The 27,896-nt window shown below is 44.2% G+C and overlaps 1 protein-coding gene across 3 annotated transcripts in view; it reads right to left on the reverse strand.

The window, feature by feature from the left end:
• LOC121282924 (deformed epidermal autoregulatory factor 1 homolog) overlaps positions 1–27,896 on the reverse strand; it is an 85,646-nt gene that overhangs the window by 8,681 nt on the left and 49,069 nt on the right. For 2 of the 3 annotated variants that reach the window (XM_041196737.1, XM_041196740.1), the window contains 6 exons: positions 26,395–26,521; positions 24,887–25,015; positions 4,048–4,200; positions 3,092–3,238; positions 2,592–2,845; positions 233–310 (listed from right to left, as the gene is read on the reverse strand). In XM_041196737.1, the coding sequence (XP_041052671.1) occupies positions 233–310; positions 2,592–2,845; positions 3,092–3,238; positions 4,048–4,200; positions 24,887–25,015; positions 26,395–26,521 (888 nt within the window). The remainder of the gene's footprint in view (positions 1–232; positions 311–2,591; positions 2,846–3,091; positions 3,239–4,047; positions 4,201–24,886; positions 25,016–26,394; positions 26,522–27,896) is intronic. The other variant, XM_041196738.1, reaches the window with a different exon arrangement.

The following is a 27,896-nucleotide window of genomic DNA, read 5'->3' on the forward strand; positions in this document are numbered from 1 at the left end:
AAAAAAAGACATTTCTCCAGCATCTTTCACAACTTCAAGATGTCACAAAACACCTTACAGACAATGACATGCTGTTTATTAAAGTGTCGTCACTCTTGTATAGCAGGATGTGATCCCAGTGGCAGCACCATGACTAGATATTTGAGTTTCTGTAAAGATTACTAGCCGACATCTCACTCCCGTCAGGCAACAGTAAGTCAGGAAAATGTGAGATCATTCTCCTCTCATTCACCTTGATGATGATCTCAGTTTTCCCGTCCACATCCTCTGCTGAATGAAATGGCACCTGGCTCTGGTACTGGTTCAGGCTCTACATTTTACAGAAAACAGACTGTCAGTGAAATGCACTTCAGCTTCATTTAATGCCAACAGTATAAAACTTAAAACTTTGAGGCAAACCTTTGAAAAATGGTTTTAAACATCCTGTGTCATACACACCCCTCGTTAACCTTACCACCTCATTAACTTCACCCCCTCATTAACCTGGAGACTCAGTAGCTGAAATTCCCCCCTCCAATCACTGTAGTGCAAAAGTACAAGACAGAAGGTCTGAATTTGGGGCTGATTTTTTTCCACTAAAATTACTGATGAGAGGAAACTTTCCCTACTAATTTCTGTCATTATTTAGCCCATTAGAGAACAAGAGCAGGCCAGAGAGGAGCATCTATAGAAGGTTTATCCAGGCGAGAGGTGATAGAGGGGGAGGGTTATGTCACAGAGAGGAAAGACTGGAGAAATAAATGCTAATGAAAGTGAAAGCTTTGTCACTGGCGGGACAGTGGAGGAGGTCAGAGTAGGAGACAGGAGGATTTTATACTTGAACACTTGAGCACCATCAGCCAGTGTAGAGCGATGAGGGACAGTTAGTTGGTGAATGAGCCTTAGCAGGCAATCAGATGCAGGGACCTATTCTGGACAATTTGGAGGTTGTGGAAGCTGGTGGTTGAGAGGGCTGGAAAAGTGAACAACAACAACTTATAATTATATAGTGCCTTTAATGTAATGAAACGCCCCGAGTTCCTTTAACAGAAGCATTATGAAACAAAGTATGATGCACAGCCACATAAGGAGATATGAGGTCAGATGGCCAAAAGCTTTGTCAAAGTGGTAGGTTTTAAGAAGCGTCTTAAAGGAGGAAAGTGAGATAGAGAGGTGGAGGGAGGGAATTCCAGAGCTCAGGATCCAACCACCAGAAGGTATATCCACCAATGAAGGAGCAATTAAAATCAGGAATGCACAGGAGGCCAGAATTAGAGGAGCACAGATATCTCATTGGGCTGTGCGGCTGGAGAAGATTGCAGAGATAGAGAGGGACCTTGCAGTAATCTGAAAGCAAGGAAGTGAATTTTAAAATCAGGAGCCAATCTGGGTTAGCAAGCATAGAGGTGAGTGGGGAATGAACTTCCTGCAAGTTAAGATACAGACAGCAGAGTTTTCCATTACCTCAAGTTTACAGAGGGTATAATCTGGGAGACCAGCTAAGATTTTGTTGAACTAATCAAACCTAGGGGTAACAAAGGCATGAATGAGGGCTTCAACAAAACATGAGCTGAGACAGTGGTGAAGTCAGGCAAAATTACAGAGATGGAATAGGCGTTCTTAGTGATGGCAAGAATATAAAGTCAGAGGCTCATCTCAGGGTCAAATGTGAGACTAAGATTGCGAATAGACTGGCTTCATCTCAGACTGTTACCAGTGAGAAGGGATGGAGTCAGTAGCTAGGGAACAAAGTTTGGAACGGGAACTAAAAACAATGGTTCAATATTCTCAATATTTAATTGGAGGAAATTTCTGCTCATACAGTACTGGAAGTTAGATAAGCAGTCTGACAATTTAGCGACAGTGGAGGTGTCGAGAGAGGTAGAGCTGGTTGTCAGCAGTATACATGTGAAAACTATCAATTTTCTTTCGTATGATGTCGCCAAGGGGCAGCATGTGGATGAGAGATAGGAGGGGGCCAAAGATAGATCCCAGGGGAACACCAGAGGTGCAGGAGCAAGAAGAGAATTCATTGCAAGAAGTCATGTCTGGAAGTGATGAGAAGTTGCTGAAGGGTTTCAGCAGCAGCAGATGTGTTACATGGGCAGAGGAAATAATGCTACAAAGTTGGAAATCAGCAATTTTGATGATGAATCAGTTGGGGGTTCGGGGTGAACAGAACTCCGAGATGACTTATTCCTTAAGCAAGCAGCCAACGAGCGGGAGGCAGCCATGCAGCAGAAAACAGCAGTGCAGCTGGGGAGATAGAGGCAGCAGAGTGGGGCAAAAGGGAGAGGGTCAGGGGAAGCGGGACTGTGGGGAGCAATTAAGATTCCCCACCCCCCACCAAACCTGAGCTGTTACTGTCTGTTGGGTTGGGATTGCAGCAGAGATCTGGTCGTGGGTTGGGTTGGGGTCCGAGATCATGGATTGGTGTCCTAGGCTGGGGCAGGATTGTGGATTAGTTCCAAGCTTCCACATCCCTAGATTCTCCAGCCACATGGTGTAGTCCCATTCTCCGATTAACATCGTGGCCAGTGTGTTTACAGCGATTATCCCAGCTGCTATACCACGTACTTCACTTGCCATGAGGCAATGCTGATGCCACTCACCCCTTTCCTCTCACGGTCTGCCTGGAGCTTGGCTTGTGCAATGGCTCCGTCCTTCGAAGCTATGCTGGCCTGCTTTGCTTGCTCGATCAGTGTCTTCAGCTGCTGAGCTGTGGCCATCAATGAGTTGACCATTTCTTCGAGGTAGAGCCAGCTGCGCTGTTCGGCTACCTCCAATCCATTCAAGGCTGTGGGTGAGATGGTTTTGGTCGGGGTGGAAGGAGTTGGCACTGCAAGGGCAGGGAGCGAGGTTAACACTATAGAAAGCAAAGGAAGAAGATGGTGATTGTTACATCAAATCCCTCAGACATATTATCCACAGTCTCAAAACTGAGTACAACAGTTTGACTGTGCCCTCAGCCTGGTGACTCGTAGAAGCCACTACTCTGTTTAGATGGAATCATAGAGCCACTCAACAGGTCTGTGTTCATCCTGTACCCTTGCACAGCAACACCCTGTCCTTGTAGCCCACCACCTATGCCCCTCCTTTACTCATGACTCACCCTGTGTTCCCTCCTCAAACTCACTGATACTCTTTGATGTGTGTGTGTCTGGGCTGGCAGCTGCTCCCAGTGATGTTGGTGAGACAGACTGCGGAGATGATCGTGAGGGTCCTGTCGTATTGGCTTCCACCTGGGTTTGTGGTCGTCCTGTGAAAAGAGATGGTGCACCATGAGCTCATGTTATAGGCTTTAATCTTACAATGTCAGTACAGACACCATGGGGAGAATTTTCTCCCGGTCAAGTGGGCCAGTCGAGAGTGGACGCGGAGCTGTTCGCCACCCGTGATCGGCTGCGCACCGCCATTTTATGTGGGCAGGCCAACTAAGGCCCACCCAGCGTGACGTGTGCCGTGCGGGCAGGGGGAGGAGGGAGAGTTGGGGCCTGCACTCTTTCACACATGCGCGCGAAAGAGCACAGAAATCTCTCTGAGGCAACTCCGTGCCTCAGGGAGATTAAGCTGAATTTGACAGTTCAAAATAAAAAAAAGTTAAAAATCATTTACACATATTTCCTCATGTGACGGCGTCACATGAGCTGGGACATGCTTATCAAATGTTTAAAAATTTTTACTAATGTAATAAGCCCTTCATGAAACCTCATCCCGCCCGTGGTTGAGGTTTCATGAAAAATGCAAAGGCCGCCTGGGCTCTTCACCTGCCCGCCAACCTCAAGGTTAGATGGGCAGCCTTGACAATTACTTTAATTAGTTCATTAATGGCCTTAACAGGCCTTTGACAGTTCAGCGGGCACACAGCTGACTCCGGTGAGAGCCTGCCGAACTGAAGGTTGGAATGACGCACAGTGACGTCGGGACGCACACCCGCACGCTAAACAGACGATTCTGCCCCATGATGCATATCGTCCATACAATAACAGAACTTGCTGCGTTTTGCATTAAGCCCAAAAGTGTAAGTCACCACCACTGTGGCTATACGTTACCAATCACTGTACCCACCTTGAGCACCGTCATCTCCACATACTTCAGGAACGCCCAGCCCCGTTCGGCCTCCCTGCCTATGAGCCTCATGCCCTTGTAGGGGGTAAGGGGTTTTATTTGCCGCATCCCACCACCAGTCTCGACAGGGCTGTGTCTGGTGAAGGCCGTCCTCTGCAGAGAAAGAACAGAACGCATTGCTTGAGAATGATGAAAATGCTGTAACTCTGTATAAGCCCTCATGTGTGTCAGAATGAAACACAAAATGCCTTTGGTAGCTGAAATTGAAGAAACAGGGTGAGTGTACTTCTGTTGGACTTGCTGTGCTCTTATAGCCAGCAATTACTCCCAGCTAATACTCAGTAGCTTTGCCTTTTCTGAAACAAAAGTAAAATACTGCAGCTGCTGGAAATCTGAAATATAAACAGAAAATGCCAGAAATACTCAGCAAGTCAGGCAGCATCCATGGAGAGGAAAATACAGTTAATGTTTCAGGTCGATGACTTCAAGAACTTAAAGATTTTAAGCAAGTACAGGGGTATGGGAGGTGAGACGGACATGCATAGAAGAAAAGGAAAGGTCTGTGATAAAGAGGAGGCATGAGTGAGTTACATTTTGGGTTTGTGGCTGCAGTCCTTCACTGGTGTTCTAACAATAGGTATCCTTGCTGGTGCACGTCGGTCAGAAACCATCAGCTTAGGGCCAGAATAAAACTCATCTCCCGTACTAACGGAGACCATGGTTCAGGGTTGTCTCCGACAAAGCTGTATCTACTGACTGCCTTTGAAAATCCTGATGGTGTAGGTCAAAGAATGGTTGGCCCTGGTAAAGGAGGCCCTGATGTGATCAGCATCAATGATACAGATTTTTAAAACTAAGTTTTGTAAGAAAATCACTCAATTTACCAAAATTAAGGCCATTAAACAAACAACTATCTACCAATATAAAAACAAAGAAGCCTGGAAATATACAAGGCTTTCAGTGTCTGTAGGGAGGCAACATAGCATTTTAGCTGTGAACTTCAAATGTACAGAATCACACAATGATACAGAGCAGGAGGCCATTCTGCTTAGTGTGCCTATGCCAGCTCTTTGAAAGAGCTATTCAAATAGTCCCACTCCCTGCTTTTTCCCTGTAACCCTGATAGTCTTTCCCTTCCAAGTATTTATTGAACTCAGCTCTCCACCCCAAACATTAACCTGCTCTTCTCTTCACGGGTGTCAAGTATTTTCGGTTTCTATTTCTGATGCCATGCTTCTGCACTTTTAGAGTGGAACAATCTGGGACTAAGTAGATGACCAATAATCAAGAGTAATCAGTAAAGTACCTGAGGATTCAGTCTGTCAGTTCCTATGGAGACAGCACAGCCTCACGGTCAACATATCCAAATTAACAACTCCTTGGCATGTGCATTCTTTTATGATAAAACATTATAAATCATTTTAATTAATGCTAAATTATATCTAAGATCCAGTGGGTTGTGCTGACACCTTTATAGCAAATTGTTCAACCAGTATAATTCCTGTCATTGAGCGACTGAGCACCCAAAGTTCATTAATGTTCTTTTACTGAGAAGCTTAGAGGCGACGTGTTCAGAAGTCTGTTAAATTTTATTCCAGTGCCAAAAATTTTTAATTCAATCAACCTCAATCTTAGTTCTACACTGAACACTAAACAGTCTTAACAGTTAAATGCACTTCATGTGGCCTTTTAAAAAAATCACTCAAAAGGATTCTCATAACACCAAGTTCCTTTTCCCTTGTACCAATAACCCTTTTGTCATCATATCTCTTCCGCCCTCCTCCCAGTTGCAGATATTCCCTATTGTTCTTCCCACCACCACCGCCTCCACCCCCACTTTTCCTTTCTCCATGACTCTGCGCCAAGTTAAAAGCTGTTCATCTCATTTATCAATATTTTATAGTTCTGATGAAAGGTCATTGGCCTGAAATGTTAAAGCTGTTTCTCCTTTCACAGAGGTTGTCTGCCCAGCTGAGTATTTTTGACATTTTCTGTTTTTATTTCAGGATTCCCAGCACCTTGCAGTATTTTGCTCATTGTAATAACATGGCATTGCATGCATGAAGCTAGGGCCGACTGTAATCTCCAGGTTTTTTTTGGTTCTAGGAATGTGGATATCACTGGCAAGGTGAGCATTTATTACCCATCCTGAGCTGTCCTTGAGAAAATGGTGAGTTGCCTTTTTGAACTGCTGCAATCCATATGGTGAAGGTACACTCCCAGTGCTGTCAGGTGGGTATTTAAGGCTTTTCACCCATGAAGGAAACAGCTACTAATTTTCTAGGTTTAAATAAGGCTGATTAGGTTGAGACAGAGGCTGTCTGTAGTAAACTGGGCAAACTTGTTAAAGATCAAGTGAGTGGTGTTCAAAGAATTTAATATGATACAGAACCAATTTATATCCCTAAAGGGCAAGAGCTTTACTTGCCAAAGAAGACAGCTAAAGAGATAAGAGACAAAAGAAATTTAAAAGAAAAAGCATATAAAAATGGGACAACTAATACAGATCCTGGTTACTGGGAGATATACAAAGAAAAGCAAAGGGCGACAAAGCCAATAGTAAGAGCTATAAAAAGGAATATGAAAAGAAACTTGCAAGTGATATCAAAAATCAACAAAAAATGTTTGCAATCATATCAGGGGTAAAAAGGTTGATCAGGAGCAATGTGGGCCACATAACAGATAATGATGGGCCAAATGGCCTCCTTCTGTACCATAAACTTGCTCTATTTTTAATGTCGTAGGAACTAGAAGCAGGAGTAGGCCATTTGGCCCTTCGAGCCTGCTCCACCATTCAAGTAGATCACGGCTGATTATCTACCTCTTACAACATTTTCTCCCACTATCTCCATATCCTTTGATGTCATTAGTATCCAGAAATCTATCAATTTCTGTTTTGAACATGCTCAATGACTGAGCTTCCACAGCCTTCTGGGGTAGAGAATTCCAAAGGTTCGCCATCCTGAGTGAAGAAATTCCTCCTTCTCTCAGTCTTAAGTGGCCTACCCCTTATTCTGAGATTGTGACCCCTGGTTCTAGACTCACCAGCCAGGGGAAACATCCTATCCACATAAACCCTGTTACCCCTTGTGCGAATTTTGTAAGTTTCAAAGAGATTACTTCTCTTTCTACGAAACTCTAGAGAATACAGGCCCAGTTTCCTCAATCTCTTCTCATAAGACAATCCCGCCATCCCAGGAATTAGTCTGGTGAACCTCTGTTTCATTCCCTCTATGACAAGTATACCTTTCCTTTGACAAGGAGACCTAAACTGTACACAATACTCCAGATGCAGTCTCACCAAGGCCCTATACAACTGCAAGAAGACATACTTATTCCTGTACTCAAATCCCCTTGCGATGAAGGCCAACATACCATTTGCCTTCATAACTGCTTGCTGCACCTGCATGCTAGCTTCTAGTGACTCATGAACAAGGACACCCAGGTACTTTTGGACATTAACACTTCCCAACCTATCACCATTTAAGAAATATTCTGCCTTTCAGTTTTTCTACTAAAGTGGATAACTTCACACTTATTCACATTATATTCTATCTGCCAAGTTCTTGCTCATTCACTTAGCCTAATGCCCTTGAAGCCTCCTTGCATCCTCCTCACAACTCACATTCCACCTAGTTTTGTGTCATCAGCAAATTTGCAAATACTATATTTGGTCCCCACATCCAAATTATTTATATAGCTTGTGAACAGCAAGCGGTGGCCCAAGCACTGATCCTTGCAGTACCCCACTAGTCACAGCCTGCCATTCTGAGAATGATCCATTTATTCCTATTCTCTGTTTTATGTCTGTTAACCAATTCTCAATCCATAGCAGTTTATTATCCTGAATCCCATGTGCTCTAATTTTGTTTACTAAGCTAAGTGTGGGACCTTATGAAAATCCAAATACATCATATCCATTAGTTCTCCTTTACCTCTGCTACAGGTAACATCCTCAAAAAACTCCAACAGGTTTGTCAAACATGGCTTCCCTTTCATAAATCTATGTTGACTGCCCAATCATATCATTATTTTCCAAGTGTCCAGTTATCACATCCTTTATAATAGACTAACATTTTCCCTACTACTGATGTCAAACTAACAGTCTGTATTTTTCCATTTTCTCTCTCCCTCCCTTCTTAAATAATGGGGTTATATTTGCTACTTTCCGGTCTGCAGGAACCTTTCCAGAATCTATAGAGTTTGAAAGAGAACCACCAATGGATCCACTGTCTCTATAACCACCTCCTTCAACACTCTGGGATATAGCTCATCTGGTCCAGGGGATATATCAACCTTTAATCCAATTAATTTTTTGAGTACTACCTCTTCATCAATACTAATTTCTTTCAATTCCTCTATTTCACTAGTCCCTTGGGTCCTACTATTTCTGGGAGATTTTCTGAATCTTACTCCAAGAAGATAGACACAAAGACTCTGCCATTTCCCTATACTCCATTATAAATTCTCATGTCTCCACCTGTAATGGACCCTCCTTTGTTGTTAATCTTTTCTTTTTCACATACTTAAAGAAGCTTTTACAGTCCGCTTTTATGTTACTTGCTAGCGTGTAATCATATTCTATTTTCCCTTTCTTCATCCGTTCCTTGATCATCCTTTGCTGGGTTTTGAATTGCTCCCAATCCTCGGGCTTTCTACTTTTTCTGGCAACCTTACAAATCACTTCATTTGATCTAATGCAATCTTTAACTTCTTTTGTTAGCTACGGTTGATTCACCTTTCCTGTTGGGTTTTTGTGTCTTTGAGGAAAGTATATTTGTTGTAGACCATATGATACTTCTTTAAATGCTAGCCATTACCTGCCTATTGTCAAATTTTTAATGTATTTTCCCAATCTACCATATACAGGAAGGAGATTAATTCCCAACTTTCAACTCATGATGGCTGGGACATTTAGCAGTCTTTGAAACCCAGCTGAATTCCAGACGATGGATACACATCCTATGTTGAAAACCTTGTGGAGAGGTGGGGGGTCATGTGGCCTAGGCCTCAAGCTTGCTGAACAAGTTAAATTTCCTTGCTGAGCTGAATAGATCAGTCTGCTCTTTAACATCTGACTAGCAGCCACACATAAAGGAGTTCTTCCCAGTTTGAACACCTGGCCCCATCTACACTGCTTCTTTTGGAAGTTCTGTACCATCGCCTACAAGACTGATTCATCTCTACATACCCATCTCATCTTGTGAAGTCAACACCACCAGAAAAGTGAAATTATAGAGCATCAGTTTTCAGCCTGCTGACCTCTGTGAATGAATACCTCATTGGACATTTATTCTAGACTCTGGAACCCACGTGAATCAATATTTACTTTCTCTGTGGTCTCTGTACTACAAAACCTTATTTTGTCTATCTCTCTCTTTACTGTCTGAGTGTGGAAGTGACGTTGTGAACCCTCTTCCCACATTTTGAATGTGTGCAAATAAACTAACCCTTCGAGTTCATCCTATCTCGAGTTTGCACACAAATACCGAGGGCTGGGGAAAAACACCACCACTTATAAAGAAGGAAACAAATCAAAACACCTTTCTGTTTACGGACAGGTAGTGAGAGGAGAAATTATTGCTGTTTAAATTAATCCCCTTCCTATCTATAACACCGTCATACCTCCACAGTTTCCTTTGTTCAGATATAGGACCCTAGTTTCAGAATGAACTATATCACTTTCAAACATAATGTAAAATTCTATCATACTATGGTCACACTCTATCATACTATGGCCAATTAATATAAGGAAATGGTGGGCATGCTGAATAATTACTTGGCATCAGTATTTACAATAGAACAGTGGTTCTCAAGCAGAGGTCTGCAGAGACCTTCCAGTGTGTCTGTGATGTAGGGCCAACCTTACAAGTGGGGAACCGCTCATGGTGCCATAATCAAGAAGTGACCAGAGGCATGTTCTGTTCACCCCCTGCTCCTATAATGCTCCCCTTGCTCCTGCTCCCCCTCTGACTCCCCATCCCCTCTCCCTTGGAGGATACAGACAGACTCTGCAGTGAGAAGCAGGCACATCTACCTCATAGATATCTATAAGTAAATACCTCTTTTCTTAAAAGCATCATTAAAGCACTCTGATTATGTAGTAATTTGATGTGTATTATACAGTATTATAATTTAGATGGGGAGTCCATGATTATTAATCCATTTGAAAAGTAGTCCTTCAACGAAAAATATTTCATAACCACTGCAACATTGGAAGAGGATAACATGCCGGGCATCCCAAGTAAACTAATATTGAATCAGGCATAAGATCTCACCAAAATTAACAGAAAAGCAGCAGTAATGTCGAAAATAATGGCATTAAAGCATGACAAATCCCCAGGACCAGAGTTTTAAGTGAAATGATGAGAACATCACAGATGCCCTTAAATATAATCTTCCAAATCTACTTTAATTTGGAAACTGTTCCTTTAGATTGGAAAACTGCTCATCATTCCACTATTTAAGAAAGGTGAGAGCGGATAAAGGGGAGAATTATAGGCCAGTTAGCCTAATGTCTGTTGTTGGGAAATTACTAGAGTCTATATAGTTAAGGGTAAGGTGATTGAACATCTTGATAATTTTCAGCTGATCAGAGAGAGCAAGCATGGAATTGTAAAGGGTAGAACAGGCCTGAAGAACCTGATTGATCTTTTTGAAGAGGTGGCTAAAATGGTTGACAGGGGAATGTCTATGCATGTTATTTAAATGGGCTTCCAGAAGGCATTTGATAATGCCCCTCATAAGAGGCTGTTAGCTGAAGTTGAAGCTCATTGAAGGCAAACTATTGAGTTGGTTAGGAAATTGTCTGAATGGCAGTAGACAGAGAGTAAGGATAATCACAGGTAGTCTAATTGGCAAAATGTGACTAGTGTGTCCCTAAAGGATCTATGTTGGGCTCCACTATTGACCATATTTATTAAAGAATGAGATGATGGGATGGAAAGCCATATATTCAAGTTTGCTAATGGCATAAATATGGGTGGCATTGTTAGCAGTCTGGGTGGTGGCATAAAAGTAAAACAGGATACTGATAAATTAAGCAAACTGGCAAAACTGTGGCAAATGGATTTCAATGTAGGCAAATATGAAGTCATCTACTTTGGACCTGAAAAGGATAGAACAGAGTACTTGCTAAAAGAGGAAAAGCTAGAAACAGTGAAGGTTCAAAGAGACTTGGGGGGTCCAGGCACACAGATCATTAAAATGTCATGAACATGTACAGAAAATAATCAAAAAGGCTAATGAAATGCTGGCCATGACTAGAATACAAGTTATGCTAAAACTGTACAAAGCCCTGGTTAGACTACAGCTAGATTACTGTGGGGGTTCTGGGCACCAAACCTTAAGAATATATTGGTCTTGGAGGGAGTGCAGCGTAGGTTCACTGAATTGAAACTGAACCCCAAGGGCAACTTGAATTTAAAAACTTAACAGGTGATTTGATTGAAGTTTTCATGATATTAAGCAGAACAGATAGGGTATAAGGACATAACATAAAAACATAAGAAATAGGAATAGCAGTAGGCCATTTGGATCACCAATGCTCCTTCGACAGCACCTTCCAAACCTGTGACCTCTACCGCCTAGAAGGCCAAGGGCATCAGAACACTACAATGTAGCTACTCCTAGGGGGCCTATAAGCAACTCCCACCAATGATTTATTTTCCTTGCTATTTCTTTTTTCCCCCCAAACTGATTCTATATCTTGATCTTCCAAGTCAAAAACATTTCTCACTACTGTATTGATCTCATCCTTTAGTAACATTTACTTTTCTTTTCTTCCTATCTTTCTGAAAAGTCAAATGCTCTTGGATATTTATCTCCCAGCCTTGGGTTAGTCAACTTACAACCATGGGCAGAAATTTCCCCCTGTCAGGAGAGTTGTGCGGGGGCAGGCAGGGGTGGGTATGAACTCAATTGGCACCCCCCTGATCGGGGCCGTGCTGCCGTTTTACATGAACAGGCCAATTAAGGTCCGCCCAGCGTGACGCACACACAGAATCGCTAAGCGCTCCCTGTGCAGGTGGGGTGGTGGGGTGAGCGGGAATTCCCTGAGTCAGGGCCTGCGCTCTTTTGCGCAGGCATGCGAAAGAGCACAGAAATTTCCCTGGGACAACTCTGGCCTCAGGGAGATTAGTTTAAGTTTCAGAAATTTAAATAAAGGCAAGGAAAAATTTTAGGACATGTCCCCTCATGTGACAGTGTCACATGAGCTGGGACATGTCAATGAAAGTTAATGAAAAACTTAATTTAATTTATAAACCCTTCATGAAACCTCATCCCGCCTGTGGATGAGGTTCCATGAAAAATGCGAAAGCCGCCTTGGGCTCTTTGCCTGCCTGCCAACCTGAAAATCTAAATGCCATGTGGTGATGTCGGGATGCCCGCCCGATGTCACCGTGCATCATTTTACGCGTCGGCGAGTGGGCCCTGCCCCCACTCGTTGACCTGAAAATTTTTCATCATGTCTCTGTAATGGATATCATATCACATCCATTGATTTCAATTTGTGCTGCCAATTCATCCATCTTTTCACGAATGCTGCGCACATCAGATAGAGAGCCTTTAATTCATAATTTTTACTATTTTGCCCTACTCTGACCCTATTTGCTGGTGCAATCTTATGTTTGTATGCTCTGTCCCTTCCTATCACACTCTGGTTATTATTCCCCATATCATTGACTTGCATTATTGTCTCCTGCACACAAAGGGTAAGAGAAGTCTGAAACCCTCTGGCTATAGCATTTCCTTATAATTCAGCAGTGACCACTTCATAAGTAATTCACTGGCTGTGAAGCTCTTTGGGTCATCCTGAGGACATGAGGCTATCGGAATGAAAGCTAATTCTTTTCTCAAATGGAGGATAATTGTCACTCAGTTGATCAATTACATAATATTTACAGCACAGAAACAGGCCATTTTACCCAACAGGTCTATATCAGTATTTATGCTCCACACAATGCGCAGACATTTCAACAATGCATTCTGCAGTCAATGTTGGTTAAATCAATTCTTTTTAACGGAGCACTCATGATTTTTTCACTCAGTATTGACAAGGCACGAACACTAAAGCTTGGCCTTGTATAGACTGTTCGTCCTTCCCCTGAAGATTGACACCCATGATGGAGATTTTCAGGCATCATTTGCACTTTGGTGGTTTATGGGAAGAGGATGTGACCATTCAACCTCTCAAGTCTTTTACACAGGAACAGGAGGAAGCCATTCAGCCTCTTGAACTTGCACCATCATTCCATTGGTTGGTCTGTATCGCAATTCCATCTTCCTACATTTGATCTATATCCCCCAATACCCTCACCCAACAAAAATGTATCAATCTTCATCTTGAAATCTCCAACTGACCTCCAGTCTTCACGTTTTTTGGGGGAGTGGGGGAGAGAAGGTTCCAGTATTCTACTACCCTTTGTGTAAAATAGTGCTTTCTGATTTCAGCTCTGTATGGCCTAGGTCTAATTTTAAAATTGTATCACCTTGTTCTGGACTCCTCAGCCCAGGGAAAATAGTTTTCCTTCAGAAAACCTATCAAATTCCTTTGTCAGTTAAACAAAGTCGATCACCTCTCAACCTTCCCCCATAATTTAGCTCAGGACTGAATACTCCAGACAGGGGGTCTGACCAATGCTTTGTACAACTTTCTCCCCTTTGTCGTTCAAGGCCGGTGAGATAAAGGCCACCATTTTACCAGTCTTTTTGATTACTTTTTCTACTAGTGCACTATTTTTTGGTGATTTGTGTACCAGAACTCTCAAATCTTTTTGCTCTACCACAGCTCTTAGTCTCAAGCTGTGAAGAGAATATTCTGATTTGTCCTTCTCAGGTCCAAAGTGAAGGATCTCACTCTTTTGCATATTAAACTCTATTTGGAAAGTTTCACCTACTTGTTTAACCTGTCAATGCTGGGTTGTAACCTCTTGCTCTTGTGGTGCCCAAGTGACTATTATTCAGGTTAGCTGACTGCGGAAGGCCAAACTTGACAATGGTCAGTCCCAATATCCAGATACTCACCATTTCCACCAAAAGCCAGAGGGCAGTGACAGACAGGGGATAAGAGAGAGGGGTGGGGGTGGGTAATAGAGGGAGGGAGGTTAAAAGAGGGAGGGGGGGAAAAGAGGGTGGGAGATAAGAGGGGGGAAATAATAGAGGGTGGGGATAAGAGAACGAAGGGGATAAGAGAAGGGGGGATAAGAGAGGGAGGGCGATAAGAGAGTGAGGTGAATAAGAGAGGGAGGAGGATAAGAGAGGGTGGGCATAAAAGAGAGGATGGGGGAATAAGTGAGGGTTGGGGGTAAGAGAGAGAGGGGGATAAGAGAGGGTGGGGGATAGGAGAAAGTGAAGGGTAAGAGGGCAGGGGGATAAGAGAGGGAAGGAGATAAGAGGGAGGGGGTTAAAAGAGGGAGGAGGATAAGAGAGGCAGGGAGATAAGAGAGGGGGGAGAAGGGGAGTGGGGAAGAGGGAGAATGGGTAGAAGAGGAAGTGGGGAAAAGACGGAAGGGTGAAGGTATTGAGGGAGGGGGGGAAGGAAGGGAGAGAGGGGAAGGGAGTGAGAAGGAGGCAGGGAGAGAGAGAAGAGAGGGAGGTGGGAAGGGAGAGAGAGGTGGAATGGGGAGAGAGCATAGTAAGGGAGAGAGAGGGGGAAGGGAGTGGGGAAAGGGAGTTGGGGGATGGGGGAAGCAATTGAAAAAGGGATTGGGAAGCAAAGGTGGGAAGGGGGAAGGGGGAAGGGGGAAGAGAAGGGAGGGTGGAAGGGAGAGAGGGGGCAAGGGAGACAGGGGGCAGTGGAGAGAGAGAGGATAAGGCAGAGAGAAGGTGGAAAGGAGAGAGGAGGGGAAAGGGAAAGAGACAAAGTATGAAGGTAGAGAGACAGAGGAAGAAGGGGAGAGAGAGAGGGAGTGAAGGGAGAGAGGGGAGAATGTGACAAGGGGAGGAGAGGGAAGAGATGACAGAGGGGGAAGGGGAGGAAAGAGGTGGGAAGAAAGAGAGGGGCAAGAAAGAGAGAGGCAAGAAAGAGAGGGCAAACTAGGCTTGTATCTGCTGGAGCTTACAAGAGTAACAGGTGACTTGTTGGAAAAATATAAGATCCTGAGGGGTCTTGGCAGGGGGAATGTGGAGAGTATGTTTACTCTTGTGGGAGAATCTAGAACTAGGGGTCATTGTTTAAAAATAAGGGGTCACCCATTTAAGACAGAGATGAGAAGACAATTTTTCTCTCAGAAGTTCATGTGTCTTTGGAATTCTCTTCCTCAAAAGGCAGTGGAAGCAGAGTCTTTGAATGTTTTCGAGGCAGAGCTAGATAGATTCTTGACAAAACAGAGGGTGAACGGTTATCGAGAATAGGCGGGAGGTTACAGTCAAGCCAGCCACGATATAATTGAATAGCGGAGCAGGCTTGAAAGGCCGAGTGATCTACTCCTGCTCCTAAATCATATGTAAGGGGGAGAAAGAGAGGGGGAAGAAATAGATTAAGGGGAAGAAAAAAAGAGGTAAGAATGAAAGGAGGAAGAGAAAGGGATCGAGCGTGTGGGAGAGAGAGAGAGAGGTGCAGGGAGAGAGACAGTGTGTGAGCATGGGAAATTGGTGGAGGGAGAAACAGAGAGGGCACTGTGGCTGAATTTTCCCTCGGAGGTCGAAGGATCAAGGTCAGCTATTGTATTCCCTATGGTTTTCCAGTCTGACATCTAACTCGGCACAAGCAGGTGGGTGAAGCTGAGAGCCTCCTGTGTGTATAACTCAAAATCACACCGCATACTGCACTGACCACTCACTAGACTCAGCAGTAATTGAAATGCATCACTGAACACAGAAATCCAGAGGGGAATATGAACAATCTACAGCAAAGCTATCTTGGATCACTTGTTCCAGCTCCCATAGACTGTAATTTGCTCTATAAAATCCTGGATGCACATATGGTGCTTTTCATCTGTGATAATTACAAAACATTACAATTACTAACTTTAGACTGAAAATTAGCAGCAGATAAGAGAGCAATTAACACGATTGGTACCAGAAAATGAGTTTGACAATTTCACTCTTTGAGGTTTTGAACTCTGCAGTTTGTAAAAAGCTGCTGTTTATCAGTAGAATGGTGATAAACTGCAATCTCTCAGCCACTTCAGACACAGGCCAGGAACAGTACAGCTCCTGAAAGACAGCCATCTCTGATCTGCTCTCTACCTGTCACTCTCCCCAGCCTCGTGAAAATTATAGGCTGATCAAACTCATTGAAGCAACTAGTCATTGGACCAGAGAAGGCAAAGCTTTTACAACGAATTCACGAATGAGTCCGTGATGAATCAGAGACCATTTAAACATTTAAGAATCAGTTCCTTAGGTGGGGTAATTAAGGGATAAGGGAATGGGATGAGCACATGGGATTAACAATACTGCCTAGGAGAGGATAAATACCAACACAGACTGGCTGAGCCAATGTCTCTGTGTTATTAATTCTATGTAACCTTGTTAAAAAGTCTTAATTTAAGACAAATGCAAAATTTATTCTGCATTCAAACATTCTATTAAAATGTCCCTCCCACAAACCTATTTGCATACAGCAAAGATGAAAATATATAAGGGCAGGAACACAATTATTATTTGTTTGATTGTTTTTCATATTTTGGTTTCTATCTTGGCTGCTGGGATGACCAAAGGTCTCTTAATTTTTACTACTGCCAGCAGGAAAAGGGAGTTGGAATTTGTTTAAATAAACATTAGCCTGAGTAAACCCCACTGTACCAGATCACTTCTGTGGAGTGATGTTTCATTATGACTGTTATAAATGTCATAGTTACAACAGCGGGTTAATGGCTGGGAATTCCACAGTGAGTAACTCACTTCCTGGCTCCCACATCTACGAGGCACAAGTCAATAGTGTGATGGAATACTCCCTACTTGCCCGGATGAGTTCAGCTCCAACACTCACAAGGCTTGACATCATCCAGGACAAAGCCGTCAGCATCTCATCAACTAGCCTCAAAATCAACTCCCTCCACCTCAATCACCATTATACAATCACTGATTGTAGCATCACTAATTATCAAATCACCCTCCAACAAAGGACCCGTTGTTGGGGATGTGTGTGTGTGTGTGTGTGTGTGTGTGTGTGTGTGTGTGTGTGTGTCTGTCTGTCTGTCTGTCTGTCTCTTCTCCGTTGTAATATCTCTTTTCTCCAGTTCTCTGTGACTTTTAATACTGAATGTTTATTTCATAAACAATAGAATCACGTGTTTCAAATTCAGTCAGAAAGTCATGGTTCACACTTGTAGGAAACAGGAGGTATGAAGCTGTCAGTGCACGGATGGCATCCATGGGACTTCCACAGTCCTGAGGATTAGATAATCTATTTAAACTGGAGGTAATTACAGAACTGCCGCACGATACACCCTCCCATATAACGCCTGGGTGGGAATATGCCAGATTGTGAATTGAACAAAGGCTTCTGTGAGTTCTGAATTGCTTCCATTTCCCTCTTGCTTGTCCTGTAGTCAGCAGGAAACCACTGGCATAAAGAGAGCTCTTCCTGCATCACTTAAGTAGTAATGGGTGAAGAGGGTTTTTCAGACAGACCATCTGAGTTCAACCACCCAGGGAGACCCTACAATCCTCACACTGTAGCATCCAAATGTTTTCTAATAGATTCTGCCTGCATCACAATATCCAAAATCTATTTCAGGTATCAATTACTGAGCATGAAGAAGAATTACTTGCCATCAATCTTGAATTTGCCTTTTATTAGTTTGAACCCATGTTCAATGCTCAAAATTTAACTTCAAAAATATTCCAAATTTACGTTTTCCATTTCCTCAGTGATCTTACAAACCTCTATAAGATCAACACTCGGATGAGAAAAGCCATCAAATATCACAAGGCCAGCTCCAGTGTTTCAAGGCTGCTCAACCAAGGAATGGCAGAGATTCCCAAGGAGGCTTTGAACCAGCTTAGCCATCACTCCTTCATCAGTACGTATATGAGAAAAGAAGAGTGAGCAAAATACAGAGACAAAAATACAAAGGAAGATGAGAAAAGACTGCCTGAAACTTCAGGCCCACCCATCCAGACACAGCACTGCTCACATTCACTGAATAATAACCCCCACCAGTACTTGCCAATCTATCTCATCCCCTCACCCATTGCCCATAAGCCCCTGACTACCCTGCCATCCCCCTGCCCAATATGCCCACACCTCCAACCTCTGCCACCCCCAGTTTTAAGGAGGTGCATCATTTTCTTTTCAACATATACTTTTCTAACTATCAGAAGAAAGTGTTCAGTTTCTGCAGTCAGTAGAGCATGGAACATAAATTTATAGAAACATGGTGCAAATCTGGGACGATTCTGCCCTAAGTGAGGTAGTGGGTGGGTAAAACGACATTTTATCTGTGGGCCGCAATGGTGGCTTTTCACGCCATTTCATCCCAAACCCGCCGCATTAATTATACATTCCCAGGAAACTCGCCGTTTCCATGGCAAGTTGGCACTCATTCGCCCGTCACACCATTATCTCGCTGCCTCATCACGCTGGGCACCATATTTAAAGTGCAACCACGCGCACACCTCAGTGCTGCCAGCCCACAACGGCTGCAAAGAAGACATGGCCCCGAAGGGCAAAAGACTGCAGCCCCCAGGTTAATGATGCATCCCTCGAGTGACTTTTGGAAGCAGTGGAGGCTTGCTGTGATGTCCCCTACCCCCACTCTGCCTGCTAATCTGGCTTGGGAGGCAGTGGTCAGCTCCAACACCCTGCAAAAGAGGACAGCTACCCAGTGCCACAAGAAGATAAATGACCTCCTTTCTGCCAGGGTAAGTCACGCTTCTCATCACTCTCATCTCACAAACCCATCACACATCCACAGGGACCTCACTCACTGCCGGTTCATACATACCCTAACATACACACCTTCATTTTCCTTATCCCATTCATGGGACCACTCACCACCCACGCATGTCAGGCATATTTATCATCTGACCTGGCAGGCACCCTGATACATTCTCCCCATCTCTATTCATACAGGACAAACTGGCTCACAACAAGGGGGAGAGGTCACTTACCATTGGAGGAATGCCTGAAATCAAGGTCTTCACGGACTTTGAAAACAGAGCCATTCAGCTGACCAGCGAGGATCTGGACCATTCCTGTGCTGATGGTGAGGTCGGCAGTTCTCTACCAAGTGAGAATCCAGCAGTGCAACATCCATCAGACAACCATGCTGTGTGTCCTATTTCACAGGTCACTGCCATGCACCAATTATCTCTTCTTGCTTTCACAGGCACATCTGCCAAACAGCCAATGGAGTCCACGACCCAGGGCCTCCAATCAAGCCCCAAAGAAACCTCTGAAGAGGAATCTGAAGGCACCCTCCTTGAAGTCCTGTCACAGCGCTCACCCACACCCTCCACCAATGCAGAGACACACACCTTGGTGGGACTTAGTTTTAGAGTAGTGTTGGGATCACAATCTGATGAGCACATCACACTTTCTGATCACAGCAGGCATCGGCAGGGACTTCCCAGGCATCCGACACTTGGAGGACTGCTGGAGGCCAGAAACATGCTGAGTCTGAGTCAGATGACAAGTGTCTGGACTCGGTCATGTCAAAGTTGCTGGAGCTGCAAAGGCAAGCTCGGGAACATCAGGAAGGGATGTCCGCTGCACTCCTCAGATTGCAAGGCACAATGGAGGAGTCCATCTGCCTTCATGCTAAGGTAATAGTGCCGGCATACCAAGGTCAACACTGCTAGGATGGCGGCCGACATGGAGACCTTGGTCCAGGACATTGCTCCTGCACTGCTGCACGGGCTGAACTCCATCACTGATGCCATAGTTGGCCTCCAACAGTATGTTAGCAAGAGGGGTGCAGGGCAGCTCAATCTCACTCCAGCTACACCTTCTCCTCAAGGAGTCAGCCAGGGGCCCTCGGGCATTCATAGGAAGGAGGATCAGCAGGTGCACACCCTGGGACCATCCACTCAGGTGACTCCGGGAGTGTCCAGCCCAACCAAGTCCCCTCTTCCTGTGACCCCAGCAGTTCTGACTCCACAGGTCCAGGAGGGTGCCGCTGCCACTCAGCAGGTCTCCGAAGGCAAGCCTGGTCCCTCCAGGTCTCAGCCTTTCAGAGGGGGCCTGTCAAGGCCATCACAGACAGGGTGTGGCAGTCAGTAGGCTGCTTCCACCCCTGCTCTGCATTTCCGGGGAGCACTAGGATGTAGCGACAAGGTTAGGAAGGTTAGGAAGATGTAGTTGCACAGCCTGAGCATGGGTGTTAATCACTTGTACATAATGTTCACTATTGTCAATAAACTCTCAAGAATGTCTCCCTGCCTATGGCTCCTTGTTCTGATGAGCAGTGTTTGTGTCATTCAGATGTGAAACCTTTCTGCACAAGAGAAAGGCAAGTGTCTCAGTCCAGGGCCTCATCCCTGTGCTTTGTGCAGCCTTCAGACCAAAGCGATGGTCCGGCCTCACACTCCGTGGACACATTACTGATGCCTGCACCCCGAAGGTGCTAGTCATTGCTGCCAGAATCTCATGGGCAGGTGCCACAGGGTTCTCTCTATGTGCTCTCAGCACCTTTAAGGTGGGGCTGGCCCGCATCTCTTCAGCATCTGTGACCAGTGATGCTGTGCTCCTGCAGGGCTCAGGAGCTGAAGGCAGGCAAAGAATCAGATGCTTTTAAAGTTTCATGGCTGCATGACCCTGATCACAAACTGTAAGTGAGCTGCCCTTGACCAGAGAGGAGTTAGACATTCTCAGAGACTATGTGAATATCTATGTCGTCATCATTCTCCTGCACTCGAGAGACAATTAGGGCCTCCACTGCGTCTCCATGACAGGAGCATCATCACAAAGGGTATGTGCATTACCGTAAGCCAGACTGGAGTCAAACATTCATAGATGCAAAGTGAGGATCTTATGGCATCTGCATACTGCAGGTCATCACCATCCTCCACAAATCTAGCAGCTATGAGGGCCTCCCGAGCGTGCCTGCCTTGTCTGGCCAGTGCAAGGACCTCATCACCGTAATTGCCGCCTTCAAGGACCTCCTCACCCTCATCACCATCGACGTTCTCCTCATCGAAGGAGACCTCCAGCTCCTGCATTTCCTCCTCAACCAGTTCCTCTCCCTGTTGCAGAGCCAGGTTGTAAAGGGCACAGCAAGTGACGATGATACATGACACCCTCTGTGGACTATATTGCAGAGCTCCACCAGACCAGTCCAGGCACCGGAACATCATTTAGAGCATTCTGATGGTTTGCTCCACCATGTTGCGAGTTGCAGCATGAGCCTTGTTATACCATCGCTCTGCTGAGTTTAAGTTACGTCTTATGCCCTTGACTTGTATGTCTTCTCCCGTGTAAGTTTACAATTTGGCATCTGTTTCTTCCAGACTTAGTTTACGTTCCCCACGATTCAGGTATTTAAAAGTATGCTCACCTATCACCGTAGTGGAAGCTCCAGTGTCCACCTCCATTCTGATAAGCCTCTCATTAACTCTTATGGTTACATAGGTAGGTTCTGTTCTTCCCACCTTTAAATTATACAATGAAGAAATAACTGAATCTATTACTTCAGGCTTTTTAATGCTGTAGATCTCATTGGGTTTTTGCTTTCGTTTGGAAGTCTGCCTGATTCTACCTTTACAATGTCTCATCAGGTGTCCATCCCAATGACAGAAAAAAACATTTGATTTTTATAAACTGGTTCATTACAAGGTTGTCTGCTTCTACCTCTGTTATCATTATGCCATATTTTTGCTGCTAAGTTATCTCTTTTTATTTGTCTGCTAGCAGTGGCTACTTCCTGCTTCTGAGCAAAGCCTTGCACTTTCGCGCGCTTTTTGGCTGAGGCTCCCCGTCCAATGTAGAGGACAGCGCCATTTTGTGCTCCTCATATGAGTTTTTGAGTCCCGCACTGCGCCTTCCATTGCCAGAGCAATTTCCAATGCCTTCTGAAAATCCAAATTTGTTTCAGACAATAATCTCTTCTGAATCACTTCTTCGTTTATTGCGCACACCAAATGATCTCTAAGCATATCATCGACAGATGTACCAAACTCGCAATATTCTGTTAATTGTTTCAGACAAGCCACATAATGAGTAACTGTCTCCTCTGTAGCTCTATTCCTTGAGTTAAATTTGAACCGCTGCATCGTCACCAAGGGTTTTGGCTGGTAATGATTCTTTACAAAGTTCACTAAGTCATCAAAACTTTTCAAATCTGGGGCACTGAGTGCCAACAAATCTCTAATTAATCCATGCATCCTACTCCCACACGCGGATAAGAGAATCGCGCACATCTTCTCCTCCCCAGCAATGTCGTTCGCCTGGAAGAAGAACGCGAGGCGCTCAACATAATGAGACCAATCGTCCGATGCTGGATTGAAAGGTTCAACTCTTCCAAATTGCAGCATACTTTGAGTGGATTGATTCGACAATCAATAATATGAGGGCTGTGGGTCAATGTGGAAGCATGTCTTCACTTGATGTCATTGCCGGGAGAGGAGGAGGATGAAATTATTGATCCATTTCTATATTAACCTTAGAAATGATCAGGTCCGCATCAAGCTGTAGTGAATTACTGTTAAACACATTTGGTAACTGGGAGAGTTAGAGATTGAATTCTAACAGTTTATGGCAATTTTGAAAGTCCTTTGCTTTAAAGAATTTAACTGATTGATTTCCAGTTACAGTGACACCGGCTGGACAGATCACTCCTTCTGAGGTACTGGCCTTTGATCAAGCTTCCATAGCAGATGCCACTGCCATTACTTCAAATAGTGCTGCACTGAGAGATGTCTTCACCATTACCGTGCGAGGTACAACCCAATTTCAGTTCTCTTGATTTCCTTCGTTCTTTATTGCTTTTCCTCGTCCTTTCGTGTCTATTCTTGCTTTTTACTCTCATCGCCAGTTTGTTGGATCCTGTGCCCTGGTTTGCTGGGACTTGTGGATCCGGGTTGCACGCTTGTTTAGGGGTGGCCCAGTTGATACCATAGACAGAGAAGATTAGTAGATCGTTATTAGAAGAAACACATTCTGTTTATTTACAAAAGGAACTCACCAGCTACACTTGTGTGCTTACAGCTCAAAACTCTGTCTTTACACTTTAGACTCTAACTCAAGACTACCAACTACAGAGGTAGCCCGTGCTACTCTGCTATTGGATACCAAGATCATGTGACCTTTCATTACAACATTCGTCTTAAAGGTATATTACACATCAGATTACTACAACCTCCTCTGTACCCTTTCTGTGTGATCACATTCTTCCTGTAAAGCAGTGACCAGAACTACAAGCAACACTCTAGCATAACATTCCACCTCTTTCTTTTATTAGCTGAGGCATAAAATGTAAGTGTCCTATATGTCTTCCTAATCACCTTATCTGCCTATCCAGCTACTTTCAGGGATCTGTACATATGACCTCTTTTTCTGCTCCTCAAGGAGATGTGGGCCCCTTCCAGTCAGGCAGATACCAGGCATCGCCTTTCCAAAAAATAATCTCAGTGCACACAGGCAGGATTTTGGTAACAGATAACTGTTAGCAACTGCTAACTTGAACTAAATTACATGATTGGCTCCCTCCTGTTTGGTAAAGAGTGTTTTATCTAAGTTATCTCCAGTAAAGTCCTAGCTGCTGCTGCTGTAGAAGATAGAACACACATGTTCCAGTACAGGAAACCATTCTGATTGCACCCTGTCTCCTTTAGCTAGCATTCACACAGAAAGCACATTCCCTACATGTTTTTAGCTTGATACGTAAATGTTAAATCAGCTGCCTTTCGTATTAATTAATCAATGTATTTATCAATTGCAATTGACTGGGTATAACAGGTGCACTCCAAGTGTAGTAGTGAACTGTACAGAGCAGGAAGCCTCCAGGCTCCATATCTGGGTTGTACAGAATTCTCTGAGCTTTTCACGGCTGCAGTGGAGGTGTTAGAATGTGTCCCACAGGCACCAGAGATAAAAATCAATCAGCTTTCCTGCTGATCACTATTGGATAGTGACTATCCAGTGATTGTTGCCAGAAAGCACTTGTGTGTGGACACCAGGCGACACCTTAGTTGTAATGCCTTCTGAGGTCAAATGGCCTGCTGATCCTCACTGCTGAGGTTGCATGAAGAACACCCACCTGGAGAAATTGTCAGGTGGAGCCTGAGCTCAGTGTGAGTCACAGCTTTCAGGACACATTGAGACAAATGAGGAGTGAATAGGGAGGGAGTTAACCAACTCAGTCATTTCCACATCCCAGCAACTCAAGGCAGAGCTTAGTTTGAGAAAAACCTTAAGGAAAAATCAGAGATGCTCTCTGGTTTAGGCAGGAAGTGGCTAAGGGCAATTACACAGAGGTGGGTGAACTGAACCTAGAATATGACTTGAAGCTCAGTCGGGTTAATATGTTATAAGGACATTGTGCAAATTAGTGAAAAGAAATTTGCACAAGATTGTGGACAAAAGCTCTATTCACTCAAAGGAGAATAATAATGTTCGCACTGCAACAGCAGAACTGAAGACATTAAGGGCACAGTAGCTGAGTGTTTACTGTATTGAACAGGCAATCCAACGATCATCACTTCAAACCCCAACACGGCACGAGAAGGTTCAGAAATCCAGGAACAGTGAGCGTCACCCACACCCAGGGAACAGGCTATAGATGGGCCCTGGTCTGGGAATGTTGGACACTGGACTAGGTGAACTGGAAACCGTGCTGCACAAGGTGGACACTGGGGCTGGTGAAGGACAAACACGTTGGGCTGGGTGACCTTTTCTCAACTTCTTAAATCACATCTCTGGTGACAGTGTGGAGCAAGCAGTGCTATTTACCTGTGGTATTAGTGAAGACATCTCCCTGTGCGGCACTATCTGAAATAATGGCAGTGGCATCTGCTGTGGAGGCTCGATCAAAGGCCAGTGTCCCAGAAGGAGTGATCTGCCCAGCCGGTGTCACTGTAACTGGAAATCAATCAGTTAAATATTTTAAAGCAAAGGACTTTCATCAATTGCCATAAACTGTTAGAATTCAATCTCTAACTCTCCCAGTTTTCAAATGTGTTTAACAATAATTCACTACAGCTTGATGTAGATCTGATCATTTCTAAGGTTAATATAAAAATATATCAATAATTTCCTCCTCCTCGCTCCCAACAATGATATCAAGCGAAGACAGGCTTCCACATCCACCCACAGCCCTCATATATCCCTCCAACTCAGCTTTCCTCAGGGAGGATCCCAACACTGAGTTCTAACAGCCTATTTTACCAGGTTATGATCCACATGGACCCAGAGGAGTTTGGCCAATGTTGAGTTAGTCAGTCTCAGTTTGTATGGAAATAGAAATTGTAATAAATTACACTCAGCAATCTTGAGACTGGAAAGTGAGATTTTCTTCTTGATCGATATTCAATAACAAATGCAACTTGCATTTATGGTGCCTTTAGTGTAGGAAAATGTCCCAAGCACCTGACAGGAGGATAATTGGGCAACATTTGACACTTAGCCTCATAAAGGAATATTAGGGCTTAAAGTCAAAAGCTCGCTCAAAGTGGTAAGCTTTAAGGAGAGTCTGAAAGAGAGGAGAGAGAAGTACAAAGACAGACAGAGCGGTTTAGTAGGCAATTCCAGAACTTAGGGCCCAGGCAGCTGAAGGCATGGCTGTCAATGGTAGAGCAATGAAAATTGGGGATGCCTAAGAGGCTGAAATTGGTGGAGAACAGAGACTTCAGAAGGTTGCAGAACTGTAGGAGGTCACAGAGATGGCGACAGGAAAGGCCATGGAGAGACTTGAAGAAAGAATGTGAATTTTAAAATTAAGCCATTGATGGGCTGAGAGCTTAGCGGGTTATCGAGCACAGAGCAAGGACAGAATGTGACTTCTCAGCATGCCTCCCTCCAACCAATATGCACTAGGGTCAGACATGACGTAGGCACCAGGAAATCTGCACTTTATCATGAGTTCCAACCTTTGAACAGCGAGGTATCAAAGGGAGCAGAGATAGAGGGAAAAGTAAATCAATTTTTAACAAATATTCAAATCAATGAGGTTGTATTGTTCCGAAGAAGATATTTCATATTCCATTTGTCCGGAACTCAAGCTCAATCTGAAGACACAGCGCACAGATTACCGAGGATGACAATTGTTGGACAGGCAATGTGAGCTGTAGGTGCCCCCCTCATTAAAGCACACACCCTGATTGGGCTATTGTTACATGGAAGCTGTCATCTCAACTGCCTCTCCCAAGTGCGGCGCTCTATCGGAATTTCTGTAAGACAACCACCCCAGCACCCCCAGCACAGAGGATGAGAGTCAGATACTTTTATGTCGTTTCACGTACAGGTTGCTCCAGTTGTTGCAGGCAGTAAAGTGATGTTCTTGGGAGATTCCTTCTTGACTGGGGTCGTACTTTGTTCATTTTCCTTTTTGCGTCTTTTGTAAGGGACGAAGAGCCTGACTGGGCCAGTCTGTGTGCAAAAAAGCAAAGGACACTGACTATAACCTCTACTCCCTTCTCCAATCGTAACCAACATGTCCCTTTCACAGCATTTTACATCATCACCATCAACATCATCTTTACACTTTAAAGATTAATGGCACAAAATATCAAATGTGAATAGTAAAACCCCTCAAAACTGTTCCATTTCCCTCACATTGCATAAACAAGGCACTCCCAGCCATAGCTGCTCAATGTCTCACAGCTTAATTCAGCAGGGAGGTGGGAATAATTCAAGCCTCTGACAATGAAGCCCCCCCACCCCCATGATTGGCTGACTGAAGGTGGGCTGTGGTAGGATTGGACCATCACTGTCACCTTTCCCTTCTCCCAACCTACCACTCTCTTACGCTCTTTCCTACGTTCCATCCTTAGCCTGCTGCAATGTTCCAGCGAAGCCCAATGCAAACTGGAAGAACAGCACCTCATCTTCCAATTAGGCATTTTACAGTCTTCCGGACTTAACATTGAGTTCAACAACTCCAGACCATGAACTCTGTTCACCATTTCAATTTTTTTTTTAAATATTTTTCCCAACCCCCCTGCCCCCACAGAGCCATCTGTAACTTCTTCTTACGTTTTGCTTTCACAGAGCGCTGACCTTTGTTTTGCTACTAACACATTCTCCTATCATACCTTTATGCCACTATTAGCACCTTCTTTAGTCTTTAACACTGCCATTAACACTCCCTTTGTCTTGTGTCCATGACATCTTTGTCAAATCTCTCCAGAGCTCCCACCTATCCCTGACCTCTATTTTGCTCTATTTCTGTTTTTATTTCAGGTTTCCAGCATCCGCAGTATTTTGCTTTTATTATATTGGAAATATTACATACGAACACATGAGCAAGGAGCAGAAGTAGGCCATTCAGCCCCTCGAGCCTGTTCCACCATTTAATAAGATGATGGTTGATCTGATAGTAACCTGAAATCTGCATCCCACCTACCCCCGATAACCTATCACTCCCTTGCTTACCAAGAAACTATCCACCTCTGCCTTAAAAATATTCAAAGACTCTGCTTCCACCATCTTTTCAGGAAGAGTTCCAAAGACTCACAACCCTCTGACTGAAAAAAATTCACCTCATCTCTGTTTTAAATGGGCGACCCCCTTATTTTTAAACAGTGACACCTAGTTCTAGATTCTCTCACAAGAGGAAACATCCTCTCCACATCCAAAATAAAAACAGAATTACCTGGAAAAACTCAGCAGGTCTGGCAGCATCGGCGGAGAAGAAAAGAGATGACGTTTCGAGTCCTTATGTCCACATCCACCCTGTCAAGACCCTTCAGGATCTTATATGTTTCAATCAGCTCGCCACATAATCTTCTAAACTCCAGCAGAT

Source organism: Carcharodon carcharias, chromosome 10, assembly GCF_017639515.1.
Source record: "Carcharodon carcharias isolate sCarCar2 chromosome 10, sCarCar2.pri, whole genome shotgun sequence".
Taxonomy (NCBI): Eukaryota; Metazoa; Chordata; class Chondrichthyes; order Lamniformes; family Lamnidae; genus Carcharodon; species Carcharodon carcharias.